The sequence below is a fragment of the Eurytemora carolleeae genome, unplaced genomic scaffold (genome assembly GCF_000591075.1).
Source record: "Eurytemora carolleeae unplaced genomic scaffold, Eaff_2.0 scaffold2180, whole genome shotgun sequence".
Taxonomy (NCBI): Eukaryota; Metazoa; Arthropoda; class Copepoda; order Calanoida; family Temoridae; genus Eurytemora; species Eurytemora carolleeae.
The window spans coordinates 25,202-46,242 of record NW_019402098.1 but is presented as its reverse complement, the minus strand read 5'-3'; the positions used below and the strand labels follow the sequence as shown (position 1 = coordinate 46,242).

The 21,041-nt window shown below is 30.6% G+C and overlaps 1 protein-coding gene across 1 annotated transcript; it reads left to right on the top strand.

Annotated features, from left to right (window-relative positions):
* The first annotated feature begins 5,331 nt into the window (after positions 1 to 5,331).
* On the top strand, positions 5,332 to 15,667 carry LOC111717823 (prolyl 4-hydroxylase subunit alpha-1). Its single transcript, XM_023493269.1, has 7 exons — positions 5,332 to 5,394; positions 7,384 to 7,495; positions 8,898 to 8,976; positions 9,115 to 9,205; positions 10,151 to 10,213; positions 10,268 to 10,322; positions 15,468 to 15,667. Exons 1-7 carry the CDS (start codon positions 5,332 to 5,334, stop codon positions 15,629 to 15,631), a joined length of 627 nt encoding a protein of 208 aa, XP_023349037.1. The 3' UTR covers positions 15,632 to 15,667.
* The last annotated feature ends 5,374 nt before the right edge of the window (positions 15,668 to 21,041 follow it).

The window sequence follows — 21,041 nt, the reverse complement described above, 5'->3', positions numbered from 1 at the left end:
GTCCTCTCTTAACTCCAATATTCACTCAGACATTCTTTATTTCTTTTACATTTAAATTGGGACACCCTTTATTGTTTTACACTACAATTGGGCACTCTTTTTTTTACATTTAAAATTGGGACACCGTTTATTATGTTACATTTTATATTGGACACAGTTTTTTTACATTTAAATTTGGACACTGTTTATTTTTAAACTTTTAAAGAGACACCCTCTATTTTTTATACTTAAATTTGGACACTGTTTTTTTGTACATTTAAATTGATACACCCTCTATTTTTTATATTTAAATTGGGACACCGTTTATTTTTTTATACGTTTAAATGGGACACCCTCTTTTTACATTTAAATTGGGACACCCTGAATAATATATTTTGCTGATTAGGTGATGAGTCCACCGGTGCACGACTAGTTGAATCAGATCTTCTCTACTTGGGGCAGTTGGCTTCGGCTGATAGGTAGCTGATAGTTTTTCAAAGTATTAACTGATAGTTTTAAAAATTATCAGCTAATAGTTTAATAGTTTTATATAATATCAGCTGAAAGTTTAATACATTTTCAGCTGATAGTTTTATATAATATCAGCTGATAGTTATATAATGACAGCTGATAGTTATATATATTATCAACTGATAGTTTTCTATAATATCAGTTGATAGTTTTATATAATATTAGCTAATAGTTTTATAAAATATCAGCTGATAGTTTTATATAATATCAGCTGATAGTTTTATATAATATCAGCTGATAGCTTAATGCATTATCAGCTGATAGTTTTTTATAAATTCAGCTGATAGTTTTATATAATATTAGTTGACAGTTTTATAAAATATCAGCTAATTGTTTTATAAAATATCAGCTAATAGTTTTATTTAATAGCAGCTGATAGTTTTTTATAAATTAAGCTGATAGTGTCATATAATATTAGCTGACAGTTTTATAAAATATCAGCTGATAGTTTAATATAATATCAGTTGATAGTTTTATATATTATTTGCTGATAGTTTTATTACATATCAGCTGATAGCAAACCCAATAACTTATGAACAATGAATATTGAACCTAAAGAGTACACAGGAAACATATGGACATCATGTGACCTTCAAAGCACTATATGCATGATTCACTTTATGCTTTAAAAACTTTATCGAATAATAAGTGGGGAAGATTTTTTTGGCTTAAAAATATAAAAATGTAAAAACTTCCCTAGATTTTAGTAATTTTCTTTCTTGCAAAAATCCGCGCGTCGCTTTTATAGAAACTATAATTGAAAAAANAAAGGGTAATGTTGTGAATAGGATATAAAGGGTAATGTTGTGAATATGATATAAAGGGTAATGTTGTGAATAGGATATAAAGGGTACTGTTGTGAATATAATATGCAACTCTTCAAATGGAGGTTCACTTATCAGTCCCTTGAATGTATTTAACAGCTAAGTCTAATTTACCAGGAATCCCGATCTGTCTGCAGAAATCCTATCTGTTCTAACAGCCAGGAATACAACAGCTGACAGCAACTATAACCAAGGAATACATTTATATTCGTTAATAATAATTCTCTTCGCTCGAATATTTGTATATTAGCTAAAGCTGGCCAAACGGCTGGACCGAATGGGCTGAAATTTGTTGAGGAACTAATGGGTGCCCGGGAAGTAACATAGAAGGCTTAACGAAATTCGACATTGTTTTTTATAAAGCCCAATTAAAGAAGTATTCTGTAAATTCATACTTTTATAATTATATTTTTACGTGTTATACTGTGATGAGGAACAGAACACGCTCCACAAATTCAAATTTCACAATTTCTACATCTTTGTACCCTGATTAACTGTAACTTCTGCTAGTTTATAAAGTGTAGAATATCAAAGGTTTAAAAAATCAGGTTGCTAAGTTAAAATAATTCGAAAATTTGTATTTATATCATTAAAAACTATTCAGAAAATCTAGGAAAAGTGTTATTACTTGAATTTTCCCCAACTAAAGAAAAGATCAAAAGAATTGTAAACATAGAAATTCTTTCATACAAAACAAAGTTGTAGGATTTTTATTTTCAAACTATTTGGAGACTTAAGACTAATAAGGTCAGATCAGAAAGAAATTCTTTCACAATAAATTTATTAATGTATACAAAACTACATACAGGGTGAGTCAAAAAATGTGTGATTAGCTGGAGCAAACTGTTTCTTTTTGGTGCAACTGTCCTAGCTGTATGGTGTTTTTTTCAATATTTTTTGGCCCAAATAAATCCGCTAACCTTTTTTTCTCTTAAAATCAAAAGTTCAGAAAAGCAAAAATGTATATATAAAATATTTCTATCAAAATCTAAAATTTTATAAAGATTGAATAACAGAATCACAGCAAATTCGCAAAATTGTAATAAGAAAATTTTCAATTTTCAGTTCTAATCTAATTTTTAAGGAAAAGTTGTTTTTCAATGGTTCTTCAGGTTTCAACTGAACAGCAAATATATTTAAAACTTTAGAATATACTAAGAAGAAAGAAACTAGAGAATATAAATAACTTTTCCTTAAATAATTGACCAGAGCTGAAAATTGCGAATTTTCTTATTATAGTTTTGACAGAAAATATAAGCGGGTCTGATTTTAATTAAACTTTCTTGCACTTAAAAAGATTAATAATCCAGTTTATTATATAATTAAAATGAGTGTAATTAAGACTTTCATTTGATAAACTTTGATTTGATAAACTTTCATTAGATTAACTCTCATTTGATAAACTTTCATTTAACCAGCTTTCATTTGATAAAATTTCATTTGATAAACTTTGATTTAATAAACTTTCATTGGATAAACTCTCATTTGATAAACTTTAATTTAACCAGCTTTCATTTGATAAAATTTCATTTGATTAACTTTTATTTGATAAACTTTCATTGGATAAACTCTCATTTGATAAACTTTCATTTAACCAGCTTTCATTTGATAAAATTTAATTTGTTAAACTTTGATTTGAAAAAATTTCATTTGATTATCTTTAATGTGAAAAAAACTTTACAAGATAAACTTTGATTTGATAAACTTTCCTCTGATAAACCTCTTTAATTTAATAAACTTTTATTTTAATTGCTTAGCTGATGTACGAAAAGAAACCGTGAACACTCACTTTAAAAAATATTTAACTGTGCTTAAAAGTTTGATTATTCTCTTTGAAATTAGCCTTATCTAAGTTGAAGTTTGTCAGGGACTTAATCATTAACTATAGTCATTATATAGTCATTATATAGTCATTATAGTCATTATAGTCAGTATTGTTATTATACTCATTATAGTCATTATATTCATTATATTCATTATATTCATTATATTCATTATATTCATTATATTCATTATATTCATTATATTCATTACAGTCAGTATTGTTATTTTATTCATTATAGTCATTATATTCATTATAGCCATTATATTCATTATGTTCATTACAGTCAGTTATTATATTCATTATATTTATTACAGTCATTGTTATTATATTCATTATAGTCATTATATTCATTACAGTCAGTATTGTTATTTTATTCATTATAGTCATTATATTCATTATAGTCATTATATTCATTATAGTCATTATATTAATTATATTCATTACAGTCAGTTATTATATTCATTATATTTATTACAGTCAGTATTGTTATTTTATTCATTATAGTCATTATATTCATTATATTCATTACAGTCATTATATTCATTATGGTCAGTATATTCATTATATTCATTACAGTCAGTTATTATATTCATTATATTTATTACAGTCATTATAGTTATTAAAGTTATTATAGTCATTATAGTAATAACAGTAATTATAGTCACTATTTTTGGTTACGGGACTTTTCGACCTCATAACACCTCAAGTTATTGTTATAACTTCAGCGTCCAGAGTGTTACATTTGTGATCGAACTTTTTAGAACAAACATTTTGCTTTCAATTTAAACATGAAAAAAACCACAATATCTTCCGCTTTAAGATTGTTTCAATATTTGAAACTAAAATATAAATGTTTAAAAGAGAGGTTTCGCACTGAACAGTTTCTAGCAAGTGAAGAGAAGAGAAAATCCAGGAAAATCTCGGAAAATCAGGGAAATTCACAGATTAAATATTTTATTGGAATTGAAATCGGAATTCTGTCGTTTCAGATTATTTATTTTTATTTTCAATAATTATACTCTGTTAGATAACCCTTACATTCTTTGAATAATTTCAAAACAAGTTTAANTATATGTAAAAGAAAAAAAAAATTTTTCTTAAATTATTTTTTCTCGAGGATTTAAATTGGGTCTTTGTTGATTTATTTTTAGATTAACTTTTAAATAGGGGTTAACAAACCTGAGTTTGTGGCAAGAACTTATATAGATTTGAAAAGAATTCAGTATTAAAAATCCAAGCTTGATTGAGTGGAATAACAAAGCATAGTTGCACACACAATATATTTACATTATAAAGATACAAACCATTATTGTTGGACCAACTAAAGTTGATATAAATATACATGAAATTCGTCAGGGGCGAATATATTTCCATTTGACTCTTCTAATCAGATGCTTCATGCTAACTGATTTCCCTAAGGAACTCTGGGGCTAAGATGGCCGATGATCTGCTTTCTCTGCCAGCAAGATAAATTCCGCTTGACGTTAGTCTTATCTCTAGATAAGAAAGAGGGTTCAAAACCCTTGTCCCTCTACAATATTACTACTTTCTCCAACATCGATTCTTGCACCCCGCGGCCGGCAGGTTGTATCTCTAGTTAAGATAAGGCGTTCAACACCCTTGTCCCCCTACACTTATATGTATTTAAGGCTGCAAACATACCCAAAGTTCAATACCCTTTGGGACTGGATCTAGATTGTTTGGCTTTATTCTTAGATTGCATTTGTTATGTGCATTATTTCTCCGACTGGGAGCAACTAACTTATATGAGATTATTCTCATATGGATGAACCCTTGGTTGGGTTCACACTAAGTTCCTTTTAAATCTATGAAAATTGTTGTAACCAAAAAGCCAGCTTTTGTATAAGGGAATGCATTTTTTTATTAAATATACCGTATAATAAGAATTTATTAACCAAAGACAGAAAAGGATTAGTCTTTCCAGACTGTATAATTGAATATGTATCCCTCTACAATATGTTAATTTTTTGTATCACAAAAACATTGTTTAGCTAAAGATTAAGATATTTTGGAAAATACTTCTTTTTTTGGCGAATACTATGCTATCAGTTCGCGCCCATCTTCTATTTCAATTTTTAACTGTTGCAAAANATACTGTTCATCTGTTTCAAAAATGACAATGACAGTTAAAATGAAAATAACAATGACTTAATGACATTGAATTATCTTGTTCAGAACAACCGTTACTTCATCCTGCATCCTGTTGCTGTAGAGGTATAAAACCATAGAGAATAGAATATATATTAGAGTGGAATTTACTAATTTACTAGAAAAAGGTGTAAAACGGCCATTGTGTTGCACTGTTTCCATACTGCAGGTGTACTTCACATATTTGCGCCTGCGCTATATAACCTTTTGGGCCCTTGAATATCATTTTATAGAAAATCTAAAATAAATATCAAAAGAAAACCAAATTATAAAATAGGCTTGTTTATAATTGACCAATGATCATTTCACATAGACTCGATGACTTTCACTTTACTAACGATGATTTTTCGTTATATTTATAAATCAAATGATGTTTTTATTCACCTTAATTCAAATTATAAAGTTTATTTATAACAGCTTTAAAAAATTCGAAATTGAAATGGATAGTCTAGGGAACATACTGTATTAATGTACTCTACTGCATATAATTTGTGAACATTTACATGATTTGTACACTTTGAACTCCCTTTCAGGCTGAAAGGGACTGAAAAAATCCATACCGAGAGATTCTTTAAATTCCCCTCTAATATATATTCTATTCTCTATGTAGAAAACTATGTATAATTATTACTTAAACACTTGCAAAATATAGCTTAGTTTTTTATTATAATCTATTTAATTATTGTTCACACTGATTATGTCTTCGATTAGCATATAAGGCATATACAAAGCACTTAATAAAGCCTATTTATACCAAAGGAATTGAGTCTTTGGAACAAAATCAAATATTTAAACTTCAATATCTCTAGAACCCAATGTTGTAAACCTTAGATATTTTAAACTCAGATTATTTGATCTAACAGAATTCATAATTTGAAATATCTAATGTCTACAATATTTGGTTCCAAATATGTAGGGATTAGAAAATCATAGTTTTTGGCAAAGACTCAATTCCTTTAACATTCACACACAATTTTGGTAATTGGTATTTTACTCTCAGTAAATAAAAAGAGTCTAGAGATATGGAAAAACTTAACGGAATTGAAAACACTTCTAAACAATATAAACTCAACTTAATTCGATCCGACTCGAGACTAACAAAGATACACTGTATGGAAACCCAGGGAAACCAAACCGAAAAATAGAATTAAAAGTACTTCACTTTTAATCCAGAATTGAAATAACACATATATATATATTTATGATTAAATATAAACGACTGAATTATCGTAGAAATAATGAATGATTCAAATATTCAGACCCCATAAGAACAAAACAAATATGAAGAAAAAGACTAAAATCATTTCACATTTAATCTAGTTCTGAACTTAATAACCGTTATATTCGACCTTGGTTTCGTTTTTGGCTTGACAGTAAATATGAAAAAATAGAGATTTATGTTTGGAGAGGCTAGATTATAATTGGAATCATGAACATTAAAAATTAAATTCAATAAACTCATCAAAATTAAATTCAACATCGACTTTTTGCTAGGCAGTTCACACCTTCTTTATATATCTAGATTTAACGAGTGTATTTATATAGCGCATAGTATACAAAAATCACAATTGTGCGGATCCCTATTTTTTTAGTCAGTCAAGTCAATGCTGCAAAGTTTTGCTTTTATTTCTGCTTCTTGATAAACCTCTTGGTTAATAGTAGGATTCACAAAGTATATCAAATCTGCGGCTTAAAATCATGAAAAAACACACATTCAATACAGGAAAGGGAAATAATAATAAACAAAATAAAATTCTTAATGATTTCTGCGGTATTTACTGTTACAATAAAAGTTTGAGAAAATGACTTATTTATATTAAAGATTCGGTCCTTCCCTTCCACAGGTTGTGTGAACAGAAATTGTTTATTTGCAGTACACAATCTGCGTACATTTAATTTGGGGGTTAATTTTTCTTTTGTATATTCCTTAGTTTTCCTTGATCGGGCTAAGGTTTAAAGGGTTCATGTACATAGGACGTGCCTCTATATTTAAAATGGGGGTCATTTAAAATTACGCCAACACTCCCTTTAACCCTTGATCTTTTTCTTGTTTAGGAGGCGTACCCTGAACCTCATAGAATCCTGATATTTCACAATGTGTTGACCCTCGCAGAGACGGATCTGCTGGCTCAGGTCGCTAAACCACTCATGGCAGTTTCACAAATAGGTTTGTACTTTGCAGTTAAACCCTATACCTTATTTCCGCTGAACCATGTTTTATATTCAGCAAGTACACCCTATACTTTATCTCCGCTGAACCCTGTTTTATATTCAGCAAGTACACCCTATACTTTATCTCCGCTGAACCCTGTTTTATATTCAGCAAGTACACCCTATACTTTATCTCCGCTGAACCATGTTTTATATTCAGCAAGTAAACCCAATACTTTATCACCGCTGAACCTTGTTTTATATTCAGCAAGTAAACTGCAGATTACTGCAGTACGCACCGAAACCCTAGTTGCGGGTGAACGGTAATAAAAGTGTTTAGTAAAAAAAATAAGTATTTATTAAACTTGGTAGTTCAGTTTACGTACACCTCAATAGAAAGGAATGATTGTTTTGAGATGAAAACATTGTTTCTACACTGCGCAGTGTGCAGTGCCCACTGGTTCACACTTGCCTCTCCGTTAGTCCTGTAATTGCAAATGAACCGAAGTTTACAGAAGATTACAAAAATTTGTCAAAATTTACTTTTTTAAACTTGGCAATATTATTATATTTAGCAATATCATTAAACTTGGCAATATCGCTAAACTTGGCAATATCATTAAACTTGGCAATATCATTAAACTTGGCAATATCATTAAACTTGGCAATATCATTAAACTTGGCAATATCATTAAACTTAGCAATATCATTAAACTTGGCAATGTCATTAAACTTGGCAATGTCATTAAACTTGGCAATGTCATTAAACTTAGCAATATCATTAAACTTGGCAATGTCATTAAACTTGGCAATGTCATTAAACTTGGCAATGTCATTAAACTTGGCAATATCATTAAACTTGGCCCAAATGTAAACTTGGCAATATCACTAAACTTGGCAATGTCATTAAACTTGGCAATATCATTAAACTTGGCCCAAATGTAAACTTGGCAATATCTTTATCCTAAAAAATTTGAAAAACGAACTTTTCGAGTCAATCTTTCCCAATGATAAAGATTGAAAGTACACTGTTGTAAATTGGACATGGTCACATGCCACTCTTTTTAGTAAAGGTCAAAATCTAAAGATGGTCCTTTTTTACCTTAGATAATCCATTAGATATAATAAACATGCCCAGTACAAGGAAGAATAGTGAATAAACAATGATATTATACCTCACATGACCCATTTTCAGTTCATTCTAAATTTTCATCTTTGGAGGTCATTACTATTTGGAGGTCAATGACCTACTATTTGGATGTCAACGACCTACGTTTTGAAGGTCAAAGACCTACGATTTGTAGGTCAAAGACCGAACACTGAGTCTCCATTGCTTTGTTGAGTAACGTTGACATTTCCAGAATATCCTAGTGCACCGTCCTTTTATAACCTTGATAAGCAACTTAACTATTGTCTAGGAGCGAGCAAAGAAATCTCTGAAAACCGAATCAGCAGAACGGCATTTATACCTGACAACCAGTATGAAATAGTAGACAGGTTAGTCAATAGAAGTTTATTGCTGGCGTTTCAACGGTTTTACTTTTTTAACAGCCTTGGAAAGGTTTCATAATTCATGTAACTTTTCTGAAACCAATTGATGCGGAAAAAATAGAAATCCTAAAATAATGTTTTTAGAATAAATAGAAGAATAAACCTGTTAACTGGTTTATCTGGCTCTGTGGTTTTGGATCCTGAAGGAAAAAAAGAAGAGTTTGAATACCTTCAGGTAATTTTTTAGGAACGTTTGTGTCAACCTAACTTTACATTTGTGTCAACCTAACTTTACATTTGTGTCAACCTAACTTTACATTTGTGTCAACCTTACTTTACATTTGGGTCACCCTAACTTTACATTTGTGTCAACCTAACTTTACATTTAGGTCAACCTAACTTTACATTTGTGTCAACCTTACTTTACATTTGGGTCACCCTAACTTTACAGTTGGGCCAACCTAACTTTACATTTGGGCCAACCTAACTTTACATTTGGGTCATCCTAACTTTACAATTGGGTCAACCTTACTTTACATTTGGGTCAACCTAACTTTACAATTGAGTCAACCTTACTTTACATTTGGGTCAACCTAACTTTACATTTGGGTCAACCTAACTTTACATTTGGGCCATCCTAACTTTACATTGGTGTCAACCTAACTTTACATTTGGGCCAACCTAACTTTACATTTGGGACAACCTAACTTTACATTTGGGTCAACCTAACTTTACATTTGGGCCATCCTAACTTTACATTGGTGTCAACCTAACTTTACATTTGGGCCAATCTAACTTTACATCTGGGACAACCTAACTTTTCATTTGGGTCAACCTAACTTTAAATTTTACAAGCTCTCACCTCTCAGAAACTACAAAAAAATATTTTTGATCGGCTAAGTCGTTTTGACAGATACAGGGTAACCCACAAAGGATTATATTACAAAGACGACCTAAAACATATGATGATCCTAAGGTTTATAGTCTTTTAATAGCTTTGTATATGATTTAGCAAAGAAAGTAACAAGTTTAAAGTTCCAAGGAATCAGGAAGTTAAGGAAACATCATTCCTGAAGTCTCATCCTTTGGGGCGTAGATAGAATTACAGATTGTGCTATTTTATCTATTTTATCTATGAAACGGATAAAATTTTGTTTAACATTTTTTCCATAATTTTTAGATTGCTAGCTACGGGACTGGTGGGCACTTTTATTTGCATCACGACCCCATGTTTGTTTATAAGGTAAAATTTAATTAAAAATCTAAAATTCATTTTCGTAATTTTTCTCTTTTTTAGGATTCAAATTTCGTTTCTAAATCTGTAGAGAGGGTTACGAAACCATATAATACAGGCAGGATGGTTGTTATCTATTAAACATTCAAATATTACTTCACTCTAACCAAAGTGTTTTGTTCTGATTATAAATAATTAGTAATATGGTTATATATATTTATTATATATATGTATACATGTAGTAAACGCCTACTCCATAACAAGTTCTCGAAACGTATCTATCCAGGTACAATCCGTCCGCTATCAAATTCAACCAAGACTGAATTCCAGGCTCTAAATGCCACACAGGGACACAAGCCTAGCTATACAACAAGCTATATATATCGATTCCAAATTAACGGGGGCGATACCACCTGGTTATATCAACACAGGGTTTCAGGATTACTCTCTCATAATAATCAGCACGGAGTTATTTTATCAACTGAGGTGTATTTCTGAGTTTAGATTAGAATTGGGTTATTAACAGCGTTACAAGTTATGCGATGTTATATATATAACGTAGTTAAACAATCACAATATGAGTTAAATATATCTATACTAAAAACTTCAAACCTTTAAACAAATTTAAATCAAAATAAAATGATCTATCAGTAAACAGTTCTCGAAATGGACCAGAAATGCACAAATTACAGTTAATATAAATTTGTATGAAATTCCGCTAAAATTCTTTTGTGCAATTTCCACGCAATTTCGTATGCACAAAACTTCGCATTTCTACTGAAACCAGGAGCAAACATGTGCGAATATTCTGTGTTTTTTTTCTCTAACAGTTGTTTAAAAACGAGAAAGTTTCCCGATTCTATTACATAGTTAGTATAATAACTAATGGATAATGAATAATGTTTATTATAATAGGATAAAAGATACTAGATTCTGTGGAGGGAGGGTAGGGAGCAAGGAGGGAGAAGAAGAGATGGGAGGGGGGAGGGAGAATGGGGAGAAAGAGGGGGGAATATAATTAGCTCCTTATATACATATATCAAGGGAGCACAGGTGGATTAGCTTTTTGATCAAGAAGTGGGAAGGAAACTTTCTTAGAATTTAAATATGCGAAACCAAAATATTTTTACTTTTCAACTTTAGTTAGTTTTATCTTTATACTCTCTTCTCTAACTAGTTATGCTCTTTTTACCTTATCCTAATCTTTCAAATAAAAATTTAAACTTCGACAAGAACCGGAGGAAAATTTTCTTTTTATAGACTTTGTCAAACTTTATTTAGAAAATTTCGTATTGCTTTTTCTTCAGTTTGTAGATAACTACAGACAAAATGAAGCAAGCCCTAAAGTTAAAATTAAAGCCAGAAAAAAGCCAATTGCAGAGTTGGTGAAATCAAACCCCAAGTCATTGCGACACTTCTATGTTGACGCGGTCTTAAAGTCTGATAAATAACTTTCGATCATATATATCTGTGATATTATACTTGTAGCAGATTTGCAATGGTTCTGTGACGTAATCCATGTTTTGAGATGCTTTGAAAGAGACCTCAAATATCTTCAAATGGCAAGATGAGAGGATGGGAGGATGACGTAAAAATAGATTTAATCTAAAAAAGATTTTTTTAAATTTGACTATTACATTTCTGGCAAAATTTTTCACATTTTTTTGGATTTAATGATTTGAGAAAAAATGGATATTTTATTCATATGCCGTGATTTAGTAGGATATATTTAGGATTTGATGGATACATTGAAACCTCATTCAAGATTTTCATCTTTACATATCTATTCAGCTAAATAGGATTTTAGGAAAACCTCTCTTTTATCAAAATACTGAAAAACATCCTTTAGATATTTCTTAATCCGTACACTTTTGGTAAAGAGGGGGGATACAGTTACAGGTGAACCACATTAATTCTGAATCCGAGCCTTTTAATCGGCATTTTCTATTAACACCTAAAAAGGGCTAAAATACTCCTAAAAAAAACGTAATTATCAAAACTCAGGAAAACCTCTAGTAATGTGAACGCGGAACAATTTAGGGCTTTCAGCAAATTCCAACGGATCAAAGTTTTTTTTAAAAATTATTTCTTCAATATTTGTTTCATTTTAAACTAAACGGCTGGAAGAAATGTAAACAAACACAGAGCTGAATCAAGTAATATTTAAATATATAGACCAGGACAAGGTATTAATGGAAGGAAAGTTATTTCAGAGGTGTACGCATTTTTTGTACTGCAGTGTACTGTCTTTGGGCGAATTTCACAACCTGACATGGAATCCATTAAATATTCTGGTCATAGGAAACTATTATGTGAATTTTCAAAATTATCAAAATTTAATGCTTTTAACCTCCTCGGATACTAGACGAACACTGATGCATTATTCTTGTTTACAAATTCCGCCCAGAGAGAACTGGTTTCAATATGTACGCAGATTATACTCGACCGAACTTTTCTTGCATTAGTACCTTGGGCTAAGCTTTGTTTTTATTCCTCCCAGAAACTGCAGTACAATTTATTTGTAAACAAAGATTTAGATACTATATGGTATTGCAACCCAGAGCCGGAATTTTAAGAAAGATCGTTGAATGAAAATCCCTCGTGTTTCCTTTTCCTGTTTCCAAAATGTTAAAATCTATATATTTTCTTTCACGAACCTTGACTGCCGAAACCGGGAACCTTATTTACCGAATTTGAGCTAGATCACTGAACTAACTACTATCAATTCAAATATATGTACCTAGTGTAGTTACCATCTTTAAGGACATAAACAAATCCTAAACCACCGTTTCAAGATAATCTGTTCTCTCTTGCAGTTATATAATTAAATTAAAGATATTTGAAATTAAAGATATTTAAAATTAAAGATATTTGAAATTAAAGATATTCAAAATTAAAGATTAAAATGAAAGGTTTAGATTTAAATATACACTCATTCCAAGGTTTGTATACTAAAGGTAGGGGGAATAGAATTTCTGCATTTTTTGTTTCGTATTTAAAGAAAATAAACAATCGTTAGTAAACAAACCCGGCCTTCCAAACACAGGAAAGTTTTTAACAATATTTGTTATTGTTTTGATAAAACTTGTTTCTGATAGTCAAAAGTTTACTTGGGTCATTTCATAGACAAAACATTTTAAAGAGAACATTTCATGGACGGGACATTTCATTGACAGAATATATGAGACATTTTATAAATAAGACATTTTATAGATATGACATTTTATAGATAGGACATTTTAGAGAAAGAGAATATCTATCACAGATAGGACATTTCATAGATAGGACATTTTATATGAAGAGAATATTTTTCACAGATAGGACATTTCATTGATAGGACATTTCATAGATAGGACATTTCATAAAAAGAGAATATTTTTCACAGATAAGAAATTTTTTCTACTTTCAATTGTAATCTTATCTGATAAGAAAATCATAACCATGTTCTTTCTACAATCCCTCTGACTTATATGTATCTCAAATTGATCTTATTTTGTTCAACCCAAAACCTTAAATTGTCTCTGAAAAATTGTTTTTCTGTCTTTGAAATTACTGTCTCTGAAAATACATCTCTATCTGAAAAATTATCTGCCTATGAACAATCTGCTCTTTCCATGAAATGTCCTATCTATGAAATGTCCTATCTTGGAATTTCTTTTCCTATGAAATGTCCTGTCTATGAAATGTCTATGATTTCATAATCTATTAAATGTCTTTTTATAAAACGTCTCAACACCCCTACCTTTAGTATAATCACCTGACTCATCAGCCCTTCATTGCTGAACCGGGGATTACATCAAAAGAATGAAGCAATGGAGGACAACAAATTAATAAATTAATGAAAAGGAAGAGTGAATAAATAAAGGACAATTAATTTAATTTTTTTTAAATTTTACCTTCAAAAATTGCCGAGATGCTTGAAAAATTTGAAATTGTTTTCTAGTTTTAATGTATTATATGATTTTATATCAATCGAAATTGTCAACATTTCCAATATCTTTGTCATTTTTATAGACATGATAGGGTTTTTTTTACAACGTGGCCGGCATCTCCATATTTATTCATAGCTGGGGAGGGGAAGAGGTTAGAGATAGTGCATTTTCAAACGAAAGTATTCACTATTAAATTTGATTTGTCGCCGTAAATTCTCATTGTCCACAAACATTTCTGAAGATTTCCTGGAATTTTTATTGAAACGATGACATTTGAAGAATGTGAAGAAATCTGCGAATAAATTCATAAAGAATAAGAAATTCAATTAAATACAAAAAAGAAATAATTGATTTAAACATGATTTATTGAGAAAATCTCAATTGAGAAATATGTTCCCAAAAATCTAATTTAATTACTGTAAAATTTTTTTTCATTTTTTGTCGTCGTTACTTATTATTTTGCAATCATATTTTGCAATTATATTTTGCAATCATATTTTACAATCATAATTTGCGATCATATTTTGCAATCATATTTTGCAATCATATTTTGCAATCATATTTTGCAATCATATTTTGCAACATATTTTGCAGTCATATTTTGCAATCATAGTTTACAACATATTTTGCAGTCATATTTTTCAATCACATTTTACAATCATATTTTGCAATCATAATTTGGAATCATATTTTGCAATCATATTTTGCAATTATAATTTGGAATCACATTTTGCAATCATATTTTGCAATCATAATTTGGAATCATATTTTGCAGTCATATTTTGCAATCATATTTTGCAATCATAGTTTACAACATATTTTTTTACAATTTTTTTACAGTTTTTGTCGTCGTTATTTATTATTTTGCAATCAGATTTTTCAATCATATTTTGCAATCATATTATGCAATCATATTTTGGAATCATATTTTGATCTCTAATTCAAAATCCGTCAAAAAGAGCAGAAAAGACTTTATTGAATTTATTATCTAATAAATAGCAAGTTTATGCAACATCACTGGTACGACTTTGTGACCTCGTAGCTCCTCTAGTTTTGATTTTACGCACAAAGCATTAAATCAGCGAATTTATCCAGTTACATAATAGAAATGTAAAACATGTTTTTTCTTCTTAATAGTTCTTTAAAAAACGTGCTATTTAATTTAGTTTGACCTTGACGTAATATTGGCCAACAAAACAGTTTAAAATATCGATTGCAAAAAAAATCTTTATTTTACCGGCTTACTAATCAGACCCTTAGTTTTTGATTTGTGAAACAGTCTAAAACAATGATAGAATGAATGAATGCTCTGTTAACAGCCTAGAGTCTAGGTGACCGGATGACCACCTTGATGTTCTACCTGACCGAGGTCAAGCAGGGGGGATACACCGCCTTTCCCCGCCTAGGGGTCTCTGTCAGGTATGTTGTATTTTCACAGGCGCAATTCGGGTGTTGTTGTGTCATGCAAGACTATTTCATCGCAGGCTTTGTTTAGAATTAGATATGTTTAACCTTTTTCCCCTGTTTTCCCATGCAAATTTCCTTTTTTTTGACAATTTCCAGACTCCACCTTTTTATGTTAATCTATTTGCAAAGTTTTTTGTTTTCTGGAACCTACTGAACAAGAAAACTAGGTTTATAATGGTTGAAGTGGACTTGGAAGTTTACTTAAGTTTTTCTGGTAAAAGGTTCTTATATCTTCAAGAAGAGATGTTAGTTTTAGATATTTGAAAGATCTATCCGATTATTGTGAAAATCATTGCATTAAAGGAACTGTTAGTGTAGTTTCAAGTAACTCTCCATGCACAGACAGCAATGCCATATTTACAAGGGTTCCCTTGAAACATTAATTTTATAAAAAATGTGAAAAATTCCGCTTTTCTTCTCACTCGAAAAGTTTTTATTTCTTCGAGTTTCTCCATTGCTTCCTGGAAGCAAAGAAAACACAAATGAAAAGAAACAGTTTGATGAGACAAAAAAATGTCTAATTAATTCAATCATGATCAGACAACGCTTTAAAGGTACAGAACATTGCCATATTTGGAAGGAGGTTCGTTTAAAATTACGTTTACAGTTCTTTAACTCTAATATTTTGGTCTAAAGAATTTTTAAAACTTTCAAGACCCGCTTTCTAGCAGCGTTGTGTGCATCTCTAACAGCGCTGTGTGCATCTTTAATAGAGCTGTGTGCATCTCTATCAGCGCTGTCTGTGCATCTCTATCAGCGCTGTGTGCATCTCTATCAGCGCTGTGTGTGCATCTCTATCAGCGCTGTGTGCATCTCTAACAGCGCTGTGTGCATCTTTAACAGCGCTGTGTGCATCTTTAACAGCGCTGTGTGTGCATCTCTATCAGCGCTGTGTGCATCTTTAACAGCGCTGTGTGTGCATCTCTATCAGCGCTGTGTGCATCTCTAACAGAAATTCTTGATCAGAAAGGTTTTCTTCTTAATCTCTGTCAAAAATGAAATATTAAAAAGAAAAACACATGTTTGGTTTCTTTTAAATTCATAAAATGTTTGAAGTTGTAAAAAGTTTGAATTTTTTTAAATATCATTGAACCTGAATATTTTGCTTGTTAAAAGTTTTTTTTATTGAATATTTTGTGGAAAAATGTGTATATATATATATATGGCTTCTATTTCAATTGTTGTAAAACAAAAACAAACAAAAAAGTTCACTGACTTAAAAAATCGTGATTTTTAAGAATTTAATGAAGGTCCCTAGATGTCCCACAAAAAATTGAGCCCGATCGGTTCAGCCGTTTTGACGTTTATTGGACACAAACAAACACACACCCAGACAGACAAGCAACGTATATATATAAATATATAATTTGTTTTTTTATTGAATAATTTGTGGAAATCTATTAATATATATTAAAATCTGTTTTCAGGAAATTTGATTTGAAAAGTTAAATCTAGTTTTCATAATATTTGGAAACCCGAGGAAAATATTAAACTTTAATCAACCTGGGGCCAAGTAGTAGCTGAACCGCGCAGGCGTAGTTCAACAACTTCTCATGTGCGCTGGTTCCAGCAATCACATATTTTTAGCCTGCTTATAAAATTCTCATCATTTTTTAAGACAAGGTCGACTTTAAAGTGTCACAACGCCTTGTGCTCTGACTTTATCGCTCTTACTTATGTTTTTCTTTAGCTCTTTACATGTACATTTTAGTACTACATATAAAGCACTTGTTGTAGAAGCATTTGGGAAAATTCTTATCGATTTTTGCCTGAGAGCCTGAGACCTTGAAATCACGTGAGCTGCGGTTTAACAATGGGTCGTTATCTGGTCCGTTCTAAATAATTATAAGAAAAATGTTACCCACATGTGCTCCAATTTATGCATTCACTCGTACTGTCCAGTCTGGAGTAGCACGCGTCATGCAACACTGTACCCTAGCCAGATCAAGGAACTCCAACGCTGAGAAAATCACAAGCAAAGTTAATAACTATATTAAAATTCAATTTTATGAAAATTGAGAAATTAGTCACATCTTAATCACAATACTAAAGAATTTCACAATATAGTGTGCACTTTTTATGTGAGAAAACAGCTTGAGGTTCCTTATTATAATTTATATATATGCCGGGTTTCCTTTTCAGATTTACATATTTAGAACTTTGAAAGAAAAACATATATAAAGGGTTTTTGTTTAAAGCTTTTTGCTTTTATGGAATCCTTCAAATCTCCTTCAAGTGGAAGGGACTGTATACGCGTGATTCAAAGTGTCCGATTCACAATGGTATACCCATTAAACCTTTATCTGATCAATTATGTAGATGATATTGTATTTTTTCGATTTAAGAGTTTAATTCTGATAATTCTTATATGTTCCTGCTGAAGAAATTCGCAAGTCACTTCTTAAAAACTATAAGCATAGATATCAAATGCATACTTGATCAGATACCGTTGTGAATCAGGAATTGTTATCATTGAATGGAGGGTCACTTGAAATTACACGTACAGTCCCTTAAATTACACGTACAGTCCCTTAAATTACACGTACAGTCCCTTAAATTACACGTACAGTCCCTTAAATTTGTCCCGTTTTTTAGTCTTTTGGGCTTTAAGAATATATTGTATATTGTATATTGTATATTGTATAGCTATACTCAGAGTTTAAAGGGTGAAAGTTCTCACGCAAACAATCTCGGAGTATTTTCTTATTAATTCTTTAAACTATAGAGCTAAAAATATGTCATTTACAGTTCTAAAATGTTTATGTCTGGGGCCATAACAAATTATTATTGAGTTGGTGAAGTAAAATCAAAAGACAAGACTTTGTGACACTTCAAAGCCTAAATTCGTGTTATTGTAAAATTCTTCATTTTATTAAAGTTGCAAACTCAACACGTACGAAAGATTGATGTAATTTCGAGCAGAATTAACTTTAAGCACTTGGTATACATAGAACAGAATAGATGTCATATTCTCTTTAATTCAATTCATCTTTTTTATCATACTCATTATCTTGATAATATTTTGAGCAAATTAGTGAAAAAACCTCCAAAATTATCTAAATTTAGAAAATTATGAAATTCCACAGAATTCTCTCTAATCGTCTACATAGTCTATGGAATCCTTTACTTTTCTACATAATCTGCGAAATACTCTACTCGTCTACAAAATCTGTGGAATTCTCTACTCGTCTACATAATATATAGAACTCTCTACTTGTCTACATAATCTATGGAATTCTTTACCTTTCTACATAATCTATGGAATCCTTTACTTTTCTACATAATCTGCGGAATTCTCTACTCGTCTACAAAATCTGTGGAATTCTCTACTGGTCTACATAATATATAGAACTCTCTACTTGTCGACATAATCTATGGAATTTTCTATTTTTCTACATACTCTGTGGAATTCTCTACTCGTCTACATAATCTGTGGAATTCTCTACTGGTCTACAGAATCTATGGAATTCTCTACTCGTCTACATAATCTATGGAATTCTTTACTTTTCTACATAATCTATGGAATTCTCTTCTTTTCTACATAATTTGTGGAATTCTGTACTTTTCTACATAATCTGCGGAATACTCTACTCGTCTACAAAATCTGTGGAATTCTGTACTAATCTACATATTATATAGAACTCTCTACTCGTCCACATAATCTATGGAGTTCTTTACTTGTCTACATAATCTATGGAATTCTCTTCTTTTCTACATAATTTATGGAATTTTCTACTTTTCTACATAATCTGTGGAATTCTGTACTAATCTACATAATATATAGAACTCTCTACTTGTCTACATAATCTAAGGAATTCTCTAATTTGAGAAAATGTCTGCTTTCAAGAGTGTGACTCTAGTTCTGAATTTTAATTATAATTAATATTCCTGTGTTGAGTTTCACAGCATTTAAAGTTTTTATTCAACATAATTATAGTTTAGCATACACTTTAACTTTCTTTAGAGTTAAAAATCCCCCAACCCTTGATTTCTCAACCCTATTTGCAATCAAAAGGTGCAATTAACAAAAAGCCACTAAAAATCTGCAATGGCAATGACAAAGTGATGTCAAGTTCTTTCGAATATTTGAATCAAAGCAAACAATTTAAAATTTGATAGATTTAAGTCTAAGTATCAAGTAAACCTTTTAATGAAATTATAAGACTTCTAATATTTAACAGTGTGCTCGCAGAATTAAATAACAGGAATTAAAGTTTGATTTATTGACATATAATTTTTGCGAGTTAAAAATTTGACAAAATTCGAACAAGTACGAAAGGTGCATAAAAATACATAAGTTTCAAACTAGTGGTAATATAGATAAAACATGCTACATGCTGCATGCCCAGTTCTCCTAGGTAATATAGATAAAACATGCTACATGCTGCATGCCCGGTTCTCCTAGGTAATATAGATAAAACATGCTACATGCTGCATTCCCAGTTCTCCTAAGTAATATAGATATAAGTCATGCACACATTGTGTAAACCTTTCAACAATTATATCTAATCGTTCATTATAAAGGAATTGAGTCGTTGCCACAAACTCAACAAACTCTACATCTTTGGAACCTGATGATGTAAACCTTTGATATTTCAAACTTAGATTATTTGATCTAACAGAATTCATAGTTTGAAAAAACTAGGTTTTACGACCTTTGATTACAAAGATAGAGAAATTAGCAAATCTGAGTTTGTGGCAATGACTCAATTCCTTTACACAATTGGATTTTCCGATCTTAAGGAATTGAGTTTTTGTCACAAACTTTGATTTTCTTTTCTTGTAGATTAAACCATGATAGTTTGAAATTTTAAAGGTTTACATCATAAGGTTGCAAAGATATAGGGATAGTCAATACCTTTCTACTAATATTCTTTCTCAAGAATAGATACGTGTCTCATTGTAAACACTTTTTTGTTTAAGTATTTTTAAGTGCAGACAAAAACTTTAAAAGTTTAATCTTGGACTAAACTTTCCTGACAAATGCAAAAGTAGGGTGACACAATCGACAATTCTTTTTTTGATTAAATAGACTGTAGACGCAATTTCAAATGACCCTCCGTGTATAGACCGGCTGGTCTGATGCACAATGGTACCCTTTAAATCTTTGTCTGCGTGATTTGTGCGTCAGGGGAAAAGAACAAAATTGTCAGAATTCAACGCTTTTCCAGATAGAACATCTTCATCATTTTTGCTGAGATAAAGTCTTATAACGGGTAAAATAGTCGGACATGATGCCACTCAATAGACGTCCAGGGTCAATTGAAATATCGTGTACAGTCCCTTTAAATGTATAAGATGAGTTATTTTGTTCCAGTCAGTGTTTCTTTGAAATATCAAAGGTTTAAACCATTAGGTTGCAAAGATGTAGGATTAGAAAATTAAAGATTGTTGCATATGTCCTTTGAATAAACATTTTTAAAAATATGTCATTTACA

What these genes read in the sequence shown, in the direction of transcription:
- LOC111717823 (XM_023493269.1), top strand. Translation starts at nt 5,332, where the DNA reads ATGACATTGAATTATCTTGTTCAGAACAACCGTTACTTCATCCTGCAT. An exon ending in ACCCCATGTTTGTTTATAAG is followed by an intron (nt 10,214 to 10,267) that starts GTAAAATTTAAT and finishes TCTCTTTTTTAG; the next exon opens with GATTCAAATTTCGTTTCTAA. An exon ending in TACGAAACCATATAATACAG is followed by an intron (nt 10,323 to 15,467) that starts GCAGGATGGTTG and finishes CCTAGAGTCTAG; the next exon opens with GTGACCGGATGACCACCTTG.